General features: G+C 38.4%; 2 protein-coding genes across 8 annotated transcripts; one reads left to right on the top strand and one right to left on the bottom strand.

The window, feature by feature from the left end:
* Window positions 1-57: 57 nt before the first annotated feature.
* On the bottom strand, window positions 58-14334 carry tex10 (testis expressed 10). 5 transcript variants are annotated; one of them, XM_079469717.1, is made up of 17 exons: window positions 14220-14334; window positions 13867-13944; window positions 13368-13569; window positions 12768-13285; window positions 12407-12616; window positions 12066-12312; window positions 11846-11958; window positions 10717-10976; window positions 10474-10612; window positions 10179-10348; window positions 8932-9109; window positions 4743-4831; window positions 4521-4654; window positions 1728-1808; window positions 1296-1465; window positions 876-1086; window positions 58-711 (listed from the first exon to the last, which is right to left on the bottom strand). In XM_079469717.1, the coding sequence occupies exons 3-17, from the start codon at window positions 13545-13547 to the stop codon at window positions 601-603; spliced, it is 2811 nt and encodes a 936-aa protein (XP_079325843.1). In that variant the 5' UTR covers window positions 13548-13569; window positions 13867-13944; window positions 14220-14334; the 3' UTR covers window positions 58-600. The 5 variants fall into 5 exon arrangements, with proteins under 5 accessions (XP_079325843.1, XP_079325842.1, XP_079325845.1 ...); XM_079469716.1 differs by having other exon boundaries at window positions 13867-14334; XM_079469719.1 differs by lacking the exon at window positions 13867-13944.
* On the top strand, window positions 13926-21942 carry LOC306901721 (uncharacterized protein). 3 transcript variants are annotated; one of them, XM_079469724.1, is made up of 12 exons: window positions 13926-14431; window positions 14712-14760; window positions 15967-15997; window positions 17438-17518; window positions 18122-18261; window positions 19845-19970; window positions 20055-20100; window positions 20214-20288; window positions 20481-20794; window positions 20894-20995; window positions 21405-21510; window positions 21601-21942. In XM_079469724.1, exons 2-12 carry the CDS (start codon window positions 14713-14715, stop codon window positions 21621-21623), a joined length of 1092 nt encoding a protein of 363 aa, XP_079325850.1. In that variant the 5' UTR covers window positions 13926-14431; window position 14712; the 3' UTR covers window positions 21624-21942. The 3 variants fall into 3 exon arrangements, with proteins under 3 accessions (XP_079325850.1, XP_079325851.1, XP_079325849.1); XM_079469725.1 differs by having other exon boundaries at window positions 14385-14496; XM_079469723.1 differs by lacking the exon at window positions 13926-14431 and adding an exon at window positions 14488-14609.
* The last annotated feature ends 686 nt before the right edge of the window (window positions 21943-22628 follow it).

Genomic DNA, 22628 nt, shown 5'->3' with positions numbered 1-22628 from the left:
TGATGTCTGAATGTACTGTTGCCTTCTCTAAGCCTAAATGGAACGTCATTTGTCCTCATTTATATTTGTCTGTTGAAGGACCAGTTTAACCAACATAAAAATTCTGTCTTCATTTACTCTCCAGTAGTTCCAAATCTGTATGCATTTCTTAGTTCTGGTGAACTTAGAAAGATATTAAGAAGAATGCTTGTAACCAAACATTTCTTGGCCACCATTGACTACCTTAGCAGGAAATTTTGCTTTATAAATGTCTCTGTTCTGTCGAACACAAATGAAGATATTTTGAAGAATGTAGGACAGTTAACAGTTCTGGGGCACTTTTGACTACTATTGTCATTTTTCCTACTTTGGTACTTTTGGTTACAAAGATTCTTTCAAAAATCTTTGTGTTCATCAGAACAAAGAAATCGATACAGATTTGGATTAACTTGAGGTTGAGTAATGACAGGAATTTTATTTTTGGGTGAACTGTGCAAACATGTTTCGAGTCCACAAATCATTCAATTACCACAAGGTTTATTTTCCTCATTTTATACAAAACAACTGTGCTCATTTAGGAAAAAGCAAACAAAAAGGTTGTAGCGATGAATACTGTAATGTTTAATACATTTCTCTCATGCCCATGTTGGTACGAGGACCAGAGAGCGTCACACTGTAACAGTACAGCAAGTCAGTCAGCCACTGCTCTCGCGTCTCTCCGCTGTAAAAATGCTGAAAAAAACAGAAACACAACAATGAGGGTTTATACTAAATTGAATGGGTTAAAAAATACATTTCGGTCCCAACTATTGAAAATACTCTGCTTTTACTTTACCAACAAATGGTGTGTGAAAGAATGCATGTGCACAGCCATGTAAACTTTATAAAGACTATACCGTCAAGTCCTGTATGATGTGTTGCAGAAGACTGGCATTGGCCATCATGTGGTTGCGTAACTGAGTGTGCTGAAGAAGTAATGACAGTATCTGGGCCAGAAGTGGGAGCTCGTCCTCACACAGGTCACAAACGCGGAAAGACTGAAGCACCAATCGCAGAAGCCTTGGTACAGCAGTCAGCGCTGTGAAACATGCCTCCCAAACCGCATCCCTAAAGGGAAGATGCACACATTTTGGCAAATAAATATTTTCCATATAAACATACTTTTTTTTCTGATTCAAACTATTAGTTTGATTACAACCCTACATTTGTAATTCCGACATCAGCAATACAATTGCTATATGAAATGAAGTGTTATGTGGAAAGAGGTAATATTTGCAAATATTTGTTACTACATGTGGGTGCGTGTTTGTGCACACCTCTTGTGGGTGCTCTGCTCCAGTTGCAGCAGGAGATTGAGCATGCTCAGGCAACAGTCCGACAGGAAGTGGAGGAGAGTATCGCTGGGCAGGAAATTGACATCCAGTAACCGAGGAATACACTTCAGTACGGCTGTACACAAACAGTCGGGCACCACTGCTAGTCCACACTACAATGAGATTGAATAAATCAGAATACACACAATGACCTACTGCTGACACGGGAATGTGGTCCGTGTCCAGTGGGGATTTGTATTGGTTAAACCCTGTAAGAAGTTAAAACTGAATATGACAAATGAAAAATTATGACTTTTAGTTAACATTTTATATTCAAGAATTAAACTGAAATTTTAATAAAATAAAATATAGAAATGAAATATAATTGTCATTTGAGAATGGTGTACACGTAACAAAAAAACATTGGTGACTCACCAGATTCTTAATGATGGCAGTCTGTATTACATCAAAACATTGTGCACGAGATCCCAGAGTTTCCAGGCAATAACACACCTCCTATAAAACAATGTAGTAATGTTTCTTAAACAAAACGGATCAATTGGGTGTTAACACAAATCTGCACTGATGTGTGAATGTTCAATGGTATTTAATGGAATAGTTTTGTAAATGAAAATTCACTTTCAAGTTGTTGCATACTCATGTAACAGCATGAGGGTGAGCCAATGACAGAATTTCATTTATAATTATTTAAACGTATTTAAACATTTTCTAAAAAAAAATATTTTCCACATACTGATTTAAGAAACCATCAATCTCATCAGGAGAAAAATTCAAGAAAGTGATTTTACGGAATGAAAGATAAAATGTAATACAAATGAAATCTCAATCAACAATTTTAATTATACATTTACATCTGACACATATGGCTGAAGTCAGACTTCTACAGAGAACAAAGAATACTACACACCACACACACTACACACAACACAGCAGCACCCATTTCGTCATAATAAAAGTTGACACTGGACGGATTAGCGACGGCCTGCCACTCTGAACTGATATTTTATGAGCCCAAACAATAAATAAGTGTGTGAGTGTATGTGAGAAATCTAATAGTGCTAATAGTGTTAGGGCAGATTAGTTTAAATGAAAGACGGAGCGGAATGTCATTCAGAGCAGGTTATTATCAGACATTAATCAGACTAACAGTGTTAAGAACACATTACACATGCTTTAGATTAGACCCGTCTGATTGGCAATAAAGAAATGGACCCCCAGCAGCCACACGCTGAAACGCACACAATGTTCAAACCTAATTTGACGTTAATTGCCGAGCTATATATCTGGTAGTGAGAATATCCGACAAAGTGTGAATTTCATTTAAAAGTGTGACTATTGGAGATCGCATTGGGATAACCAGCATACTTTTGTTTCTTTTTTTACGTTTTAGCACATTAAGATGTTTCAGCAGAGCTGTAAACAAGGTGCTAAAAAAAACTCCTGTGAATTCCGTTGGTTAGCATATTTCAACAATGCAAATACTTAAAAAAAAGTTTATCAAATGAATACTTTTTCAAATTCATTATTTAAAAGCTTAGTATTTTAATAAGGTGAAGAGGGTAATTCAACGTTTGCTTAAGTTTTATTATCTAAAAGTTTGTTTGATGTTTACGAAGAACTTAATGTTGATTTCACCCTATTATTAAAAGGACAGTTTACCTAAAAATAAAAAAAAATAATTTATTCACCCTCATGTCGTTCAAAACATGTATGTCACTCTAATCTGTGGAACCCAAAGTGAAGAGAATTTGAGAAATGTCCCAGTGTTTTGTGCCCATGAAGTTGAGGGCAGATGTTACTTGGCTACCAATGTTCTCAAAAATATCTTCTTTTGTGATCTGCAGAAGACAGCAAGTCATACAGGTTTGAAATGACATTAGAGTAAATATATATATTTATTTACATTTTGGGGCGAACTATCACTTTAAAGTAGTTTATTTTTAAATGAAAATGATGTCATCATTAACACGCCCTCTTGTTATTTCAAATACTTGAAATACTTTCTTTCTTCCGCAGACCACAAAAGAAGATATTCTGAAGAATGTTGTTAACAGCCCACCATTCACTTGCATTGGTTACAACAGAAGTAAATGGGGGGCTGTGCTGTTATGTTACCAACATTTTTCTAAATATCTTCTTTTATCATTTGCAGAAGAAAGAAAGTCATACAGGTTTGAAATGACATGAGGGCGTGTAAATGATGACAGAATTTTAATTTTGAAGGTGAACTACTCCTTTAAGAGCCTGTCATCATCTCCACGTCCCCTCTCATTAAGGGATGCCAGCCATCCCTTCATACGTGTCCTGTCTGATTGACTCGGACAGAAAAATGAAAATCCGGACAAAATTGCGCTTGAAGAAATTAGCTTGAATTAGTTGCGTGTGCGTGAGGGTGCAGCAGAGGGAGGGGGACGCTGACAGTCGGACCCTTACCCGAGGGCGTGGTTTTGTTAGGTTTTAATTTCCGTGTAAAATGTCAGCTGTCGATGGTGTCCGCTGGCTGGCATTAGCATTTGTTTTAGCCAGGAGCGCTCTGATAACCAGCCCTTATTGAAATATGGAGACACCTACACCGGTGCAATGCGATAAACCTTCCACCTGCTCAACAGACTGCCTCTCTCCGGAGGGAGACTCAGACGTACTTGCACTTGGAATATCAACCCGAGTGGCCCTGGACTGATTGAACTGAACATTTAGATGCGTTAAAGTAATAAAGGAGTTAAAACTAATGCACATGGGTGCACTAACACGGTGTATGAAGTGTACGAAGCAACCATTAAAAAACAATTACAGATGCACCATAAATATTGAAAATAAACTCTGATTGGCTGTTATTTTGTTTCGCTACGCCATTTAGCTTTCAATGAAGGGAAGATTGGCGCATGTAAATTCTGCGTTGATACCAGTTAAGCTGTGTGATGTGAATGATGCTGGTCTATAACAGACAGATAGAATAACACTAAAGCAGCCAACCCTCAATGATGAATGAATGACTGACAGAAGCCACAGTAACTGACAGAGCAGATGAGAAATAAAAGAGATGCTCACGGGGGACACAACAGATGACAGAAGGATTAGAGACGATCAACACTGACTGACAGGAGAACAACTGACATAACACAAGTTGTTGGACTGAATGTGAAAAAAGAAACTGGCAGATAAGATACAATGAGAGAGAGAGAGAGAGAGAGAGAGAGAGAGAGTCACCTCCACCACATCCCAATGGTGCAGGAACTGCTCCAGGGTGGTGGCAAACACGCTGAGCGGAGAGAGAGTGGACGATGGCAAAAGACAGTCTTCATCTGTGTGCTGCAGGGCCTGCAAAGTCTCTGAGGAGAAACCTGCAGCAAAGGATCATGGGAAGGAGATCAAGCTTGTTGTCAGCAATCATATCATTGAATGGGAAGTCTGATGCGAGCGTCTGTGCACCTGTTAGTGTGGTGAAAAAGAAACTGAGGTAATCGACATCCTTCACTGGCACATCCTGTGAACTGCTCAACCAGCCACTCAGAGGAGACCTGCGGGGAAGCACACATGCATTACTGTGCAGCGGGCCAGCACTGATCCGCTCTCCCGTTACAATCTCACACTGTACCTGTGTGTGTGCGCGCGCTTAGTGAGAATGTCAGGCTAAAAATACTGGCCACCTGAGATCCTCTATTTCCTTTGAAATCAACCTCCCGCCACAGCAGCACACACCCTTATACTATAGACTCAATCATGGCCAATATGACAGACAACACACTGGGTGAACTGAGAAGCTTTTAGGACATTCCATGTGCCTACAAGAGTTTTTTTCCCTGTAATAGCATACATTAAGGTTCATTAATACTTCCAGCTACAGTAATAATCTATACTTCAGCCATTTCAAAATAGTTTTCAGTTTGAATGTCTGAATTTACTTTTTATAGGTATGTGTTTAGGTGAAATTATCATTTTTGTTTTATTTTGTGAATTTCAAACAATATTTATTACACATTTCAAATAAAAATAGTGTTTCTATTTGCATTTATTTGCAAAAAATGTAAACAGGAGAAACAGATCAAAAAAACAGTAAAGATGCTCTGTATTTTTTCAGACCTAAACTACTTAAAGAAAACAAGTTCACATTCACTTTTATGCAATAAAACAGTTATATTTCTACATGTATTTAGGAAAAGTTCAAAACGTATTTTCTTATGTGGTAACCTTGGTTTTTATCAGTTTTCATGTGTCTTATCATTCCGTCACTCTTTCACATTGCTGTTGGATGACTTTAAGTCACTCCTGAGGATTGATTTAGTTGAAATTCAATACACCAGACATCTAGAAATACTAATGTGAAAAGAAAATGTGACATATATATTATTATATTCATATAATTACATGCCTATAAAAATGACCTGATAAAGAAAGTATCTTACATACGTAAAATAATTCTTACAAACTTGAGCTTTTTAGATTACATAATACAAATTGGACAAAGAGTACAATTTCTGTAGCTCACTTTCCTGTAGATCCTTAGGTAAACGTCACGGGTTCAAACTGATAAAAATAAATAGCTTAAATGCACTGTAAGTGACTTTACATTCATTCATTTAGTAGATGCATAAAGGCAAAATACAAATGCAAAATCTTTGTGATATTGTGGTTTACATATTATAAATACAAAGATCCGTTTTCAAGTTTACCACTAGAACCTTCGGAAATCTATCACTACGAGAACGACGGTAGCGGTCATTTTGACCGCTCATACCGGACTGTACCGAATGTCATTGTAACAAGCGAGACGAGAGCCGCGAGGGAACGGCCGAGGCCGGTGACGCGAGTGATAATGAGTGTCAGATGCGCGTTGCACTGGTCTTGCATCTCTCATGGAGGAGCTTCGGAAGCGTAAAAGGACGAGCGACCGAAGTGTACGGTGATAGAGGACCAGGGCTGGACTTTATGTAATGTTTTATTATGGTGGTGTTATGTTTGTCGACCGTTAGGGAGCTTGTTGTTTGTTATATTAAAAGTTGCTTTTACGTTCGCCGGTTCCCACCTCCTTCCAACCCTACATTGAACTGTGTTACAGTCATTTTTGCCATGAAATATTTACATTCAAAGCTTCTATTGAGATTATAGAATGAAGCTATGAAAGTCTGTTGTCATATATAAGACACTGGACATGTACTTTGGTCTGTAACTGTTCAGAATCACTATATAGGTATACGAGTAAATGAAATACAGAAAACAGGGAACCAGGAGGCCAACACGAAGAACTCGAGGTCAAACCAGTTGCTATTCTTTTGTGTGTGTGTGTTCAAGGCTTCAGTGCACACTGATGGCAAGATATTGTTAGAACTGAGCGTTTCAGTCATGCTTTTCTGAGAAGGAAATCTGAGAGAGCCTGTGTGTGTGTGAAGCGGTGACTGTGTAAAAGCTACTCAAGGACAATCTACACAGTCCCATGATTTTCTCTTCAAGATGTGCATCAGTCTTGAGGCTTATGAATGAATGAATATCTGATCTTTCAGCTGGTTTGAATTTGTTACTCTTGTGATCATTAAACAAGCACGTTCTGGATTTCCTTGATACACAACGACTGGCTTACGCCCCATCAACCCATTAGTTAAAAGGGGTGAAAACGCACACACGCACAAACACACAGTCACTAAGAGATGGCATAAAAAAGTGCTGAAGTTTGTATTTCCGTATGTGTGCACATCAACTCATTTAACACAAACACACAAACTATCAACTCCACTATTAATCATACTTGTCAAAGTTAAGCAACACCATCTGAACCTGATGGCCACTCTTCATTAGTCTTGCTACGCTGATGTGATGAAAACTAAATTCTCATGAAGGACAGAACTCATGAAGGACAGAACTCATGGAAGGCATGTCACGGAGTCCTGCTACGAACAGAAGCAGTGTTGAATGATGCTTGGGTTCTCATGGTGGAATTCTGTCACCCATCCAGACTGTTTAAAAAGAGCAGTCGCTGTTAATTTGCTTGCCAAAGTGTTCTGTTTCTGAATTCTGGTATGACTTTGGCTAGGGAGCCTGAAGCAAAACTCGGACAGATAGATGTCCGAGCCAAATAGTTCCCGTTTCATCAAAAGAGTAATACTGCCCCCTGTAGGCATCACAGCACTCTAGCATCAGCTTACTTTTTACCCCGCCACACTTTTTTTCTGTTCTCCTTATGAGCAAACAGAGAGCCCACATGAAAGGCATTGTGTGCAAGACGCACTCACACATCACGCAAGGGCTCACGTAACACCGTCGCTGTGTTCTCAAACATCACTCCCATTAGGATTTGAGGGAAAACCACAAATAAAAGAGTGGCTTTAGGCTAGTGACTAAAAAAACGCACTTGGGACACAGCATGTCACAAAGATACACATGCAAATGTACTCACACTAACCCTTAGGCCCTCAGCATGCAAAGGAATTCACCAAGGAATGTTCTGTCAATTATCCAGAATCTCATCTGCTTACGCAAAGCAGGAACGCCGAAGAGAATTTTTACAGCCCTCATGAAATTATTGTTGATTTAAGGGATAGTTCACCCAAAAATGAAAATTATATTATGTCATTCCAAACCTGTATGACCTGCAGAACACAAAAGAAGATATTTTGAAGAACGTGGGTAACCGAACAACATGGTACCTATTGACTTTCATTGTATGGACACAAAACCAAAGAGACATTAAGCAAAATTTCTTCTTTAGTGTTTCACAGAAGAAAGAGTTATATACAGGGAAAATGAATTATGAAAGAATTTGTCTTTTTGGGTGAACTATCACTTCAAAGGCCTGTCTAAGATACAACCATCCATACGCAACACACTAGAGACGGTTCACCCAATAATTTTCTTTCATTAAGCACAGTAGAGGATGTTAAGCGGAACATTATTTACTGTAACCAAACACTTATTTTATTGGAAAATGCAATGATGGTGAATGTACCTTCATGTACCTGCTGCTGCTGCTTGTTTCTTATATCTTATATTGTTTCTTATTTCTTAAAATAAACCTTATTGCAAACTTATTTCATTTACAAATAATGTAAACCAATATGCCTCATCCTATAAATAACAACCCTGCAGTCTGACCTCTGCTTCACTTCACAGTGACTCGTGGCTCAGTTCTGCCCCATTACAACCGATCATGTTTAATGGTCACGGCCAATCCGAGTTAAGTGGGGGAACTGACCATCCTCTGACCGGCACAGTGCTTGGCTGCCTCTGGTGGTTAAATTGTTTGATTCTATTAGCAGTAAAAACTCAGAGGTCGCTGTCTCCTCTCGGCAGTCAAAGAAAACAGACAGACATTCTAAACATGTCAGACAGACACAAACAGCCGCTTCCCTTCAGGGTTGAGCTGCACATGCATGACCGGTCTGGTACAAAATACTTTATTTATTTATTTTCCCCTTTTTGTTTGAAATATATTCAGTGTCACTTGACTCACAAGGCATCAAGTTTGTCAAGTCAGAGAACTATACTCAAACAGAAGTAAAACCTACATTAAAATTATACCAAAAAATATAAAATAAGTTAACTATATGTTAAAATAGTGACCATTAGGTCCCATCTCTAGGGACATGTGATAGCATGAGTGTATGCGGACGTGTCACTTCCATCCTACCTCAGGTGAATAGTGCGGATAAGTGTGGTGGCCAGGCTAGCTGATACTCTTCCAGCATTGCAGACCTGACTTAGACATGACATAAGCTCTGGGGGAATCACCGGCAGGAAATAAAGAATCTGAACAAGCTTCTTCTGGGACTCCAGAGGCAACACCACCACGCAGCCATCCTGTGGATCTGTAACATTGATGAATAGAGATATAGAAAACAAACACAGAGAAATATTAAAGAAATGTAATATTAAATTAAAACTTTTTGTTTTTAAGAAATACGCTTTGCTCTCAGTCATACAATGAAAGATCATAGTGACCAAAAGAGGTCAAAAAGAACCTAAAAGCCTGTGACTTATGCTATATATTCCGATATTTCTACGAATTAAATATGTTTTAATCGTTTTTAGACAAACTACTTAAAAGATTTATTTAACTGAAAAACAAAAATCTCACAATTTATAAACAATACAATTTTAAACAATTACAACCTGTCCCTTTGGAAGCATTAGAAAATAGTTTTTTTTGCGTTTTTAGTGAAATTAAAATCTATAAAAGTACTAGCTTCAAAGTGAAGTATCTGGGAGTAAAAAAAGTTTTCTTTTTCAGTAAACCAATCACTTAAAGGAACAGTTCACCTAAAAATTTAAATGCTATCTTCATTTACTGACCCTCAAGTTGTTCCAAATCTGTATAAATGTATTTGTTCTGATAAACACAAAGACAGATATTTATAAGAATGTAGGACAGCAAACAGTTCTGGGGCAGTTTCGTCATTTTTCCTACTATGGTAGTCAATGGTGGCCAAGATCTGTTGCATTTTCCAAACATCTAAATGCATATAGATTTGGAACGACTCGAGGGTGACTAAATGACAAAAAGAATTTGACCAAAATTACAAAAAAGAAATTATAATTTCATTCTAAAAAGCTAGGAAAGTGCTCCCCCTTGTGACCAACGTATGACAGCTACCGCTCAATGTGAAAGGCATGAATGTATGTCTTTATTTTCTGTGTCTTTGAGCGAGACAGAGAGTTCTGTCCTGTCCGTGATCACAGATAGACAGACATTATTAGCCGCTGACGCACTTTGCTGATGTCATCACATACAAAGAGAGCGCTGTGGTCCTGAAACACAACAGTACGGAGACGCCGCCGGTCTAATTCTCTCTCACTCTCAAACAGCCAAACTAGCACAGGCCTCTCACGCACTGAAGTGCGCTCTACAGTCATTTATTTGTGAGCATGTACGATTACCATAAAGACTGCAGGCACGTTTTTGCAGAATGTTCAGAAGGTCCTTGTTGCCCCTGGCGGCAGCCGACTGCACCGTCTCCAGTAGATGTGCGGAGAGCTGAGGATTCCTACTGCCTAACTGAACCAACTGCACTGGTAGTGATGCCAACCAGCATGCCAGAATCTTACTCCTGTGTGAGAGAGAGTTCTCATTGAAGGTCAAGTTTCCTAGTATGGTTTGGTTTCGGCCTACAGGTGATATTTTGTCAGACAATCCACCTTAGATACAATTTGCTCATTTTATACAGGCGTGTACCTGGCAATGTGAGTGTGGTTCTGGTGTTCTTCAATGTAGAGTTGACTGAAAAAGCTCAGCAGCAGTGTACGGACGGTCACACCGAGGTTCCTCTGCTGATACTGCACATACACGGCCTGCAGGAGTTCGTCTGTCACCACTGCAAACACAAACATACATATGCTTTTAATAAAGTAATCCATATCTCAACAACCAGGCTTCTCGTATATGCTGAACACCAAAAATCTTTCATCAGGTTCACACCACGGCTGCGTTGGGTTACAATCATCCTCCAGACCACTTCCAGTAAAGCTGCCAGGTGCTTTGAGCTCAGCTTGCTCCCATTGGACAGTGTCTCTTTAATGAAGGCTCTGATTGGGCCGAGCCAATCTGCATCTTGACCCACTCCGTCATTGCAGTCCTTAAGACTGAGAGTCACCATAACTTGGCACAATGTGACGTTTAGGGCCAAAGGCTCCACGTTGCCTCCAGCGACAGTTCCAACAACTGCCTGCTGATGAAACCTGAAGATAACAAACAGAGCAAAGTTTTGAAAATGCACTAAATCCACAATGTTTACACACTGTACATGGAGAGACATGTATAGTGCATTTATTAAGAATTGTAAGTCACCATCAGCTGAACTATTGCGAGGCAAGGTTATTTTAAATGACTAAAACTAACATTTTCAAAACATTTCTGTTTATTGAAATAAAATTAAATATTGGCCTTAAAGTTATAGGAAAACTTTAACTAAGTGAAAAATCATCAAAAGTTTGAGGCACTAAACTTATAATAATAACAAAAACTAATATATAAAAACTTATATAGCAACATAAGATATTCTAAATTAACAAAAACTAAAAATATTATTTAAAATATTAATAAAACTAAAAAAACAGTAACAACTCTGTAATGACTCCAAAAATGTATTTCTTAGTATTATTATCATACTTTACAGTACAAATATCTAAACACTCTTAAATCAAGAGAGGTTTTTTTTAGACGTTAAGTGAGATGTGATACCTGTGAAGTCTCAGGTTATTTTGTATTTTATACATCTTTTTCTTTTTTAAGAATTTAATTTAATTTCTTAGCTAATTTTGCTAATCTTGATTATTGTGCACACGATATTCTCACTCCTCATTTTTAAGAATGTGACAATAGAAGTGAATTGAATCAAATTTTACCATCCTAACAATTACAGACTTTTGCATAATTTGTGCAACCAGAAAGGATGTTTCCTGAATAGTTTTTTCTCTATGTCTTGCCATAATTATTTTAAACAGTGCTGCAGCTTTGACCCTTATACTAGGCTTGTACCCCTGACAGCCACAACTCCCTTCCACACACATGCAAACAGTCATCTTCACTGTCGATCTTGATAGATCACCTCTTCCCGTCAACTTTCTTCCTATGTCTTGCCACTTCTAGCAGACCATACGGGAAATTCTTCATGAAGTGCTGTTTGAAGTCAGCTAGGTACGTGTTCCGAAACCAGGCGTCCTGTAACATACCACACAAGTGAGGTTTGTGAGTTTTTGTGTGTTCCCTGTTCCACATTATAATTTGAGCTATATGACACAGATTTGTGCATGTATAATTGTGTGCACCAGAATATCCTGTTGGTCTCCCTGTGGGGTGAGTCTTCTGAGTAACTGAAGGATGGTCAGAATCTGGAACATAAGAGCCATGGACTCTGGCGAAAGCAGGTGACCACTGTCCATTTGCACGCATCCTCCACCTGCTGCCTCCACCCAGACATCCAGCAGGAGAGGCACGAGTGTTCCCGCAAAGCCTTGCACGGTCTCAGCTGAATTTAGATCTTTATTCATTCCAGCTGCCAGATCAGAGTCCGGCCTATGAAAACCAACAAAACAACACATGTGATATTCAGAGACACAATCAAAGACAAAGAGTTGAAAATCATATAATATAACAATCTCAAACTTACCTTAACCGATATGTGGAGTGTGGGGTGGGCGTGGCTCCAGAATGTTCAAACATTTGTATTCTGCCCTTCCCAAAGGCATGCTCTTGCCACTTCACATCTATAGGTGTCGTCGAATTTTTCTCCCCAGCCCACATTTCAAGAGCATTCCTGTTAGTCATGCCTTCCTCCAGAGGCCTTTCCTCAACCACCGCCTGCAGAAAACGGCTCAGCCTGCAGCCATGCATAAAAAATGATATGACAATAATCACTCCCAAAACAACTGAACAATGACTTGCAGCCTACGAGAAGTGTGCATTTAAACCTTCTCAAAACAATGTAATATGGACTTTGAGCAACATAAGAGAGAGGAAGACAAAATTACCTAAGCAGCACAGTGAGTCTCCATTGCTGTGCTGTTACAGAGCGATTTGTATTGATGGACAAAACAAAGCCTCCTTTCGCTGTCTTATCCTGACCCGTTCCGCCCTTTTTGCTCATTCGCCTCTGGGAGATGAGCTCGAGAAAATTTGCCAGCAGAACGTTATGTCTCTGAGACAAAAGTCCAGGAAAGTGTTCGAGCAGCACGTCCAAGACCCGGAGAGCGTCCTCTTGGATACTTTCTGAGATATGAGTCATGGCACAAGTGAGGTGGGCGCTAAGCAGGGGGAAGAAGGGTGCCACGCGCTCGACGGGGATGCATTGAGACACGAAGCGCAGCAGGCGCACCGCGGCTGCTCGCACGGTGCCGTCTTTGTCAGTGAAAAGCGCGGCTACCTCTGAAAGAATCGCAGACGTATGCTGTTCAACCAAAGTGGGGTAACCTGACAGCAACTCTCGTAAACCCACCAGAGCTCCCTGCTTGACGTTACTGTTGTAGTGGTGTAACTGGGACAGCAGCTCCTGAAGAAAAGACAGGGGAGTGTGATGTAAAAGTTGATAGGAATGATAAGGATAAGGATTGAAAGGAACATTAAGAATGCACCTTAATGTTGAGCTGCCTGTGTGTGGTTGGTCCTGCATCACTATGCTTCAGCTGCTCTGGCAGATGGATGGTTTTGGATCTGAAGTTGACGTCTGTTGCATTGTCTGCTTTCGGCTTCTTTTTGCCAACCTTCAGCTTAATTTTTTGGAAATCATCTTGCCGTTTTCGCTTTTTACTCATTCTTCAGTTGAAAGAGAATAAACTGTAACAGAAATAAAATATGTTAAGTGTCATATTATTTAAAATAAACGTTAACAATTGCATATCGCAAAATTCGATGCTTTTCTGTAGCAGATGTATACTACGCGATGCCTACACAAATCTAATGCTTTATTGATGTGATGGTTACTCTTTTCAACAGTAAGAATAAAAACGTAACTGTGTACAGTCATAAAGGTTCGATTATACAAGATCAAACCCAATACACCAAGGAATAAACTAACAGTTCTAATAAAACATCACAACAGAACAAAAATTTAGTAAACTTTATTGCACTAACCAGAAGCGATCACTCGTGTTGCAATTGAGTCTTAAGAGGTCCTTCAAGCTCTCGCTATCATAGCGGCTAAGCATATGCCTGATCAAATTACGGACAGAAACGCTTTTTTCTTGAGCATTCGCATTTTTTTTGCATAAATCAGACCATTCAAAAATGTGAAAATCAAAATGTATATTGGCTAAATATAAAAAAGCTTAATAACTGTTGAAATATACATAGGTAAATCTAACTTCAAGTACTTTATTGCAGTTTTTGTCGGCATTTCAAAATAAAGTTTATGCGTCCAGTTCTCTTTGCCATTTGTTTTTAAAAACATTTAATTCATTCTATTATTTTGATATTTTTGTATTTACCAAGAGATACAATTGTAGTAAAGCTTTGAGCGAAAATAATATACCAGCAAACATTTAAAGGAAAGCGCACCCAACCATGCGTAAGTATAAAATATAGGACTTTTATTTTTGACACTAAGCGGAAAAGATCTGGGGTCTTTCTATGTAATTTCCGGTTGGATCCTCGTCGGACATTGGTTGTACAATAGAAGGACTCGTCTGCAAAATATAAGGTAAGATAATATCGCACCTGGGAATCGTTTATATTTTTTGACAGGATACGAATTACGAGCACTAGGTCAGTGAATCCACAACGACTGCATTCTTATTGTATAAAGAGAGCTATCGCATTAAGTTAACAGCGCATGATCTTTTCCCACAATAATATATGCAACTGAAAAAAACCCGTTGGTAAAAGGATTAACTTTAAATGCATTAGTTTTGCAGATGATGTGGATATTCGTTATAATTGATGACACATGTAATACTAACGTGTCTATTTATTTCTCGCAGTATGGAACCACGACCAATTCCTAATAATAAGAGGGGCAGGCAAGGAAAGGTAAGTTTTCTACATTTTCGAACTCTTTCACTGTGTAGTTTTTTAAGTATTACTTTTGGTAAGTACGGGTTAGTCTCTTTTAAAAAGCAGAGTTATGAAAGGACCGAGGTCAAATTATTTTTATAGCAATGTACAACGTGAAGTCCCTTTGAACAAATTCAGAACTGTTTATTCATCACGTGACTTCACTCACATACCTGCATTTTGGGGGCAGCTCTTAAGTGTTATCTGCTCAGCCTGGCATAGTGCTGCCAACTGCCTCGTGCCAAGGTCTGCCAAGGCAGTCCTTTTTTTGCAAAGTGTAGCCAGCTATTAGATTTTAAATCATAAATCTAGTATTTGCTTGGGCTTTGAAAAATTAACAGAAGCAGCGTGTGCTTTCAATGTGACCATCTGAATCTGGCATGGTGTTGGAGAAGAACTGGAACACCTAAAAGTGAGATCGGAAGTCACAATCGGCTTCCGCATTCAAATGCATTTCTGAGGTTGCTTGTGTTTTCCACTGCGAAGACAGGAGTTTTATTTTAAAATGAATCTGCTGAGTGCGATTATGAGGGCACATGAATAAAAATAAAGAATAAGCTACACTTATTAATAAGTAATTCAAAATTGTTGCATTATTAAAAGAGTGTGGTGTTATGATCCTGGGACAACAACACTTCTAATTTTTCAATAAAATCATAAACTTATAATACAAAGTTAATTATTTATTTTTTCAAATGAAGACATTTCAATTGAAGTTTATTTTCAATACATTCATGAATTTATAATAAAAAATAAATCTCTTGAAAGAAAGACCTTGAAAGACCATTGTCTTATCATGTCTTGAAGCCCATTTGTGTCTAATAGTATGACATTGAACCTTTATCTTCTGTTTAAAAACAGAATGTAACTTGCAGAACATTTTCCTGTTGTGTCATATCAAGTGTTCTTGTTTACCTGATATAACCCATTCTCTGGGATGGATACAATGTGTTTGTTTTTCTAGTGTGAGATCTCCTGTGACTGTGTTTGGTGAGGAGACACTTTGAGTGCTCAACTCTCAATGAACAGTCATGCTCTACTCTTGAAGTTGAGAGGGGAATTGCAATAATTTAGGATGTGCAGGAGACTGAAGATTCTTCTTCATCTCCAATGCTGTTACATCTCTTTAATTCCTCTTTATTTCTCTCTTCTACCAATGGTTATATTTGTCGTCTATGACAGAAAAGGAAGCCACCCGTGAATAGTGACATAGGTAAGTCCTACATGCAGAACCCAGTTCTGTGCCTTTGACCTTAAGCTCTGTCTGGCCCTGGTAAGGTATTTTGTGCCACCTCTGGGTTTTCAGAGCTTTTAGAGAGCCTTAATTCAAGCACGGTTCTCATATTGGTGCTAACTAGCACCTTTTCAAACAAATGCTTTGCACCTGTTTATATATTTGGACAAAAATATGCTGAACAACATTAGAAACTTCCAACATAGAGCTCCTTTGCGCAGTGTTTGAAAATTGAAAAGTGATCTTGATCGTTCTCGCTATTTTAATGTGTGTTCGAATTCACACAGTGATGTGCAGAATGACAACCGCTAAAGAAATGCGGTGCATTATGTTTAGAAACTTTGTCTGACTTTGATCGGCTCTGCAGCTGCGTCACGATCACATGTGCCATCAAAGTATCGTGAGGGCAAAGCCTGACCAGCTGCCTGGGTCAGGCGCTGCAGTTGCTCCCAATTGAGCTGCGTGAGCCTCGATGTTGACACAGTTTGTTATTACTGGTTAGACCGTACCTGTGTATATATGTGACGTGTTGCATATTTATTCTGGCAAATTCTGTTAAGCTTACTCGCACAAAAACTTGCAGATTTATAATATCTCCAGGAATAAAAAACTTTAAAGTCCCGTGGTATGCAATAGATTAAGTACACATAGATTATGCAAAACGTGTCCAACCTGATTACCATTTTTTTACTCCTCCCCCACCTGCAACCGTCAGATCTCGCCAGTCGGTGGCAGGCCAGTATAGTTTAACTCAAACAAGCTCAACGAGACACAAAACACAGGGATGTGGTGTGTCTTTGGTACCTTTGGTTCCTGTTTGGGCACATTTGGGTTATGCTAAGGAGAACCAAAATATGGCATTTTGCATGAGAAGTGCATAAAGTTGCCAAAGGAATGCGTTTGTGTGAAATGCATAAGTATCAAGATTCAAAGGAATGAAAACACAGTTAGCCTTGAACTTCTTTAGTATGTAACACTGATCTGAAGCAGTTCTAGATGCTAAACGCTAGCTTTGCTGCAGCTTTTTATATTAATATTAAAACTGTTGAGTTTATATGTTGTTCAGTTTTTAAGCTAAAGTTGTGGTTGACTTGTTTGACCACATCTTTTTGAAATGTGACCGTTGCCTACATGTAGGCCTGTGAGTAACTAATGGCCATGTGCTTTTAGTGCTCTGACAGTGTTTTGGAGATGCAGTATGTGTTGTTTTAGTAAAACGAGGACCCTAAAGCCACTTTTGAGGGTTATGATTCACAATCGCCCCTTTCACACACGCAACTGTTAAATTACTCGATTGCTAAAACAATGCAGCAAGACAGTAGATCAAACCTTGGCTCAGAGCAGAACTGCTGTTTGTGTAAAAGGGGCTAATGCTTAATGTTTAAAATGTGTTATTTATTTGTATCTGTGTTTCAACAGTATTTTCTGCCAAGAATGGATCGATCCAGACCATACCCTCCTTACAGAAACTTCTGACATCTATCACAGAGACAGTAGTTGGTGAGTCATTATTTATGGAATTATGTATCACACTGTCATATTTAAATTAAGATAAAAATTAACTCTTATTCAAATAATATATATATTAGTCTTGGCACAAAAAAGTGTGAGTCTAACACGCCCATTCTTTTTAAGAGTTTCTCCTAAATCGGCAAGTAAGGAGCTTAAGATGTTTTGTGAATACAGGCCCAGAATAACAAAAATATCCTGAGTAAATACTGCTAAGAACACAAGTTTATATTCATGTTTAAACAACACAATACCAATGTTCATTTTTGAATGGATCCTTAAAACATGAAAAGACATGATTGACAGATTTAACCCAGATTTTTTTTCACAGCTTTCGTAGTCTTTGCATTCAGTCTTTTACATTGCTGTTGGGTGACTGTCATTCCTGATGTTTGTTTCTGTTGAAATATAGCACACACTGGAATTCCACATGCTTTGTGAAACTACAGGGGGAAATTACCATATACAAATTTGATCAAATGATATAAATGTTACAGAGAATACAAAAATAAATGTTTTTTTGTCTGCAGTCGCTCAGAAAACATAAAACCATGCTTGTGCATTTGTGTGAGTCTGTGTGTTTTGCATTTTTAGGCCTGCAGTATGTATGGGAGTACCGAAGCCCATCTAAATCTGTGCCTCCTCACTACCAGTGTAAACTGTGCAAAGTTCAGCGGCTGCAGAAGGAAATTGTCTCTCACATCTTGGGCTGGAAGCACTGCTTCAGATACTTGGTAACAACTTGGTAACATTTTGCTAGCCATGCAACTGCATTTTGCAGTAGTTGTATGAAATTAAACCTTAAATGAACAATGAATCAATGAAATCCCTCTGCAAACTTTTTGTAGCATCTTATACAGGAACCTGGTCTTACGACAAAACATGTTGTTGTCATCAAAATATTATTTCAGGTTTTATTGGTCACACATACAGCCATACACAATATGTAATTGAAAGGGAAACGGATCAAATTATCTCAAGGCTTATTCGTATTGAATTGTGAGATTTGCTATCAAACATATGGATCATCCAGCACTCATTAGTTTGGGCTGCAACAAAGAGGTCACCTCTTTATCTCTCTTATTTTTGTTCTGTCTTCTGGTCGGGGGCAAATCAGGCCCCTCTCTGGTGTTAACTCATGAATTTGTTTCAAGTCACAAGTGCTATCTTTTCATTTACGACCGTTGTCTTTGTTGCTTAGTTGACACGTTCTTCCTATAGATACACATGTTTCTTTGTTTGTTTAATTGTGGGGGAAGTTGATCAATCTCAGGCCAGATGGTATCACATGACTCTTAAGCCCTTTTCACACAGAGATTCTAAAATAAAACACGGAAAATGTGTCCAGGAATTTATCCAAGGATCGTCAGACTTTGTTAATTTACATTGCCAATGATTTTGTGGGATCTGTGTGAAGATCCCGTAAATACACTTGACAATATACTGCAATGTAATGTTATGTGCTTTTTAGGTGGCTAAATACCGCAATTTATTGTTACTGCCTTCCTTTATTTAGTGCCAAATAGGCCTATATAATCTCTCTTTTTGGTTATTATTCTAAAGCATAGGCCTATATTGTTGCTTTTTGCAAATTACATAGACATCTGTTTTAAATGTCCAGTGTGTAGTTTTTGGGATGATCTATTTATAATTGCAATATAATATACATAGCTATGTCTTCAGGGGTGCATAAAGAGCTTACACAATGAAGGCTAATGTTTTAATACCCTAGAATGAGCTTTTTCTATCTACAAACACAGCGGGTCCCCTTGCATGTAATTCACCTTGTTCTGTCAGCCGTCGGAGTGTTTCGAAAGGGAGGGGTGGAGTGAGCCGTTGGTTGCAATTCGCAACCTTGCCGCTGGATATTACTGACTGGACCTTTAAAACAAACTTTTTTTAATATTAGTAAATCAGAACAACGAAGAGCATTAAGGTACAAAAACGCAACTATAGCCCAACGAGATGATGCTAAATATAAAATGTCATATGAAAGTAAAAGCAAATTGGGTTTTTTTTTTATCCCGTTTATGTTACAAAGTCCCCTTTCCCCTTACTTGACCCCTTTCGGATCAAACCGGGATACATTTGCGTTCACACAGAAGGCACTTGAATGGGGTATTTTTGATCTGTGCAGTTTTCATCAAATCAGTGTCTGATTCGCTCAGTTCCTACAGCATGCAGTGAATGTGTGACTTCTTAAAGTTAGCAAAAACTACAAAAATGATACTCTGTACTTGTGAAATTACTTTACAATCCTCTGTGACGCTCCTATTGTTCTGCGATGTGTACTAGTTGTATTTTTGCTTGTAAACAGAAACACCTCCACAAAGACAAAGTTCCTCACGAGGAGGAGGAAGCAGGTAAAGATCCAGCCGTCAGAAAAGCCATTAAAATGGCCGCTGCTGAGGTTGAAACAGCAGAGGGCAGAGGTCAAATGAAGGTGAGAGACCAACACTCAATTGAATATTCTGCTGTCTCAGAGAACCTCAATGTCTAATCGTATGATTTATCTGATGTCTTTCAGGTTGTGCTGAGGGAGCCTTGTGAAGTGATTGCTTTTCAGGGGATGAGTAAGTGAGATGTCTTCCTGTCTAACAATACAGCTGTTATCATAGCAAAATCTCATACACACTATCTTGTGGTCTACAACTTTTCAATGGATGATGCTTGTTGTCTTTCTTAGAATCAGCACAACGCAGGGTAGGTTATCCAGGAAATGCAGGTATCCACGGGCCGGCTCCTCGAGGTTTACAGCAAGGTTTGTGCTTATGTATCTGACTTCAATTTACTTATTGCTTCAAAACTAAACCTAAAGGCCATTGTGGATGAAAGCACCAACCAATGGCGCTAACACAGACGTTGTTGCTAATGTAGATTATGTAAAGACAATTATTCTATATACATTTTATGTTTTCGATTACCCTAATTATAATTATTGATTTCATTGCAGATCCTTTCTCAGATTCTCTGTTTATGGGTCATGGTGTTATGGCCCCCATGAGAAGAGGCCTGCCTGATATGGGTGGCTTCCCTAGCCGAGATGGCTATGGCAATGACTTGGATATCCCAGACAGGGGGATGATGCAAAGAGAGGACATGCTACAATTCTCCGATGATATGCACATGGGCGCAGATGGCTTTGAAATTGGCCAGCGTACTGATGGGATGGACAGACCTTTCTCCGATGATGATGTCATGAATATGGGCGGAGACCGAATAATGGGTCCATGCGATAGCATTCCTGCGACACTGCTTAAATATCTGGTACTGTTCGCTTTTTGCATGTACAATGTCTGTTTGAATGCATACATTTTGTACATTATGAACCCTTTTGAGTAATTAAAATTTTTTTGTTGCTTTTAGGACGATTTTCGTATTGAGAATGAGGACGATGCTCAGATTGTCCTAAAGGTCACACAGAAGCTCACAGATGTTCTCATGGAATACCGGCTCAGGAGTATTTCGGTAACTCTACACACTTTTTGATCACTAACATACTTTGAAGTGAAAGGATTTTTCAATACAAGCATCATTGAATGACACAGATTTATCAGGTGTAATTTAGCATCAGGTTTGTGAGATTTATTCTGGTTTATATTAATGAACAAGGTAAAGAAACAAAATGAATGTTAACTTAATTTGCAGATCTTAAATACTCTATTGCACACTTGTCTTACACAGGATGTGGTAACTTTATATCCTTCACTTATCTTGCATGTTATCATGAGTTTTCAAAAGAATCTAATGTATTTGGTGACTTATATAAATTGAATAATAATGTTACAATGCTAACTATTTTAGTATTTGGAAAATACTCTTGGAATTTAAAACCCAAAACCTTGGTTCCGTTGAATGTATGTGTAATGTTTTTCAGGCGCCCAGTCTGAAGCCGTTGTCCTCAAGCTCCTTGAGCTCTTTGAGTTACTCATCATCCCGTCTTTCACATGGCTCTAATGACAGATACTCTGGTGGCATGCCAGGTATCACAGCATTTATAATTCTTTCATAGTTTAATTTTTCATGTAAACTTGCATAAAACATATAACGCTTTCATTCCTCTGCCCTGACAGGTTCCTCAAGATTCTACAACTGAACATTCATTTGGATAAGACTTAGCTTAATAAACTTTCTAGCCTTGTCTGTTGTTATTATGACTTTTTTTTGACCGTTTACGACCAACTACTATTTTCTTGACTTTTAAGATGCTTTGCTTTTTTTATTCATGTATAGGTACACTCATTTAAATTGTTTTAGTTTTAGTTGAACAACTTCAGATTTGTGTGCCGTTATTTGTAATATTAACACAATCTGAAATATGAAATGGTTTTTAAACCAGTGAATTCCTTGTTCATTTGTCTCCTTGTTCCAAAGCTGTGTTGCCATAACGTTTGAAATAAATTGAGTAAATTGAGCTTGTATGATGTCATTGCTTGATAAATCCTTTTTGACATTTATACTGTCACTTACTGTTTTTTTTCAGATTGTTCAGATGCTGAAATTATTCAAATAAAATTGTTCAAGCAAGCTGCCGAAAAGAAATCATGTTTTGGGCTTTGGAAGGACACTGGACACTTGACAAATCTTTTTTTATTTGTTGTTGCCATATCTTTTACAACTTTTCTTGTGGATTTAGAGGGGAGTTTTGTAACTGTGCATTACCACTGCTACACTATGTAGAGAGGTTCATCATTTCTTTAAATCTTTACTGGACCTGGGATTGCTTTATAAGACTTGTATTTCAGTTGATCTTCATCAAAATCCTCCTTAAGATAGACTGTTAAATGTGCACTTTTAGAAAATACTTCAATTTTTTATTTTTACCCCAAATATAGGTCAATGTTTTTTGTAGACTGGGAAAGAAGTACACGCTCTCCCACAATCCTTTGTTCTTGCATCTGACTAATGCTTTCATTAAAGTCACGTATAGTGCATTCAGATTTTGTGCATTCCATGGGATTGAAACCAGTGACCTTGGCATGACAAGGTGAGCTATAAGAATGAGCAACAGTTTCCCTACACAATTTATGTGTTATTTACCTAACTTTAAAGAAGAAGACATTTTCTTAGTTTCTGCTTCAGTTCTCTTGAACGGCCCAAC

The sequence above is a fragment of the Barbatula barbatula genome, assembly GCF_947034865.1.
Source record: "Barbatula barbatula genome assembly, chromosome: 12".
NCBI classification, from domain to species: Eukaryota; Metazoa; Chordata; class Actinopteri; order Cypriniformes; family Nemacheilidae; genus Barbatula; species Barbatula barbatula.
Note: the sequence above shows the minus strand (reverse complement) of the source record. Positions and strands in the feature narration are given on the sequence as shown.

What these genes read in the sequence shown, in the direction of transcription:
- tex10 (XM_079469716.1), bottom strand. Translation starts at nt 13,547, where the DNA reads ATGAGTAAAAAGCGAAAACGGCAAGATGATTTCCAAAAAATTAAGCTG. An exon ending in CACTCCACATATCGGTTAAG is followed by an intron (nt 12,313 to 12,406) that starts GTAAGTTTGAGA and finishes TGGTTTTCATAG; the next exon opens with GCCGGACTCTGATCTGGCAG. An exon ending in ATCCGCACTATTCACCTGAG is followed by an intron (nt 4,832 to 8,931) that starts GTAGGATGGAAG and finishes GCTTCCCCGCAG; the next exon opens with GTCTCCTCTGAGTGGCTGGT.
- LOC306901721 (XM_079469723.1), top strand. Translation starts at nt 14,587, where the DNA reads ATGCAACTGAAAAAAACCCGTTG. An exon ending in CAACTGAAAAAAACCCGTTG is followed by an intron (nt 14,610 to 14,711) that starts GTAAAAGGATTA and finishes TATTTCTCGCAG; the next exon opens with TATGGAACCACGACCAATTC. An exon ending in AGCACTGCTTCAGATACTTG is followed by an intron (nt 18,262 to 19,844) that starts GTAACAACTTGG and finishes GCTTGTAAACAG; the next exon opens with AAACACCTCCACAAAGACAA.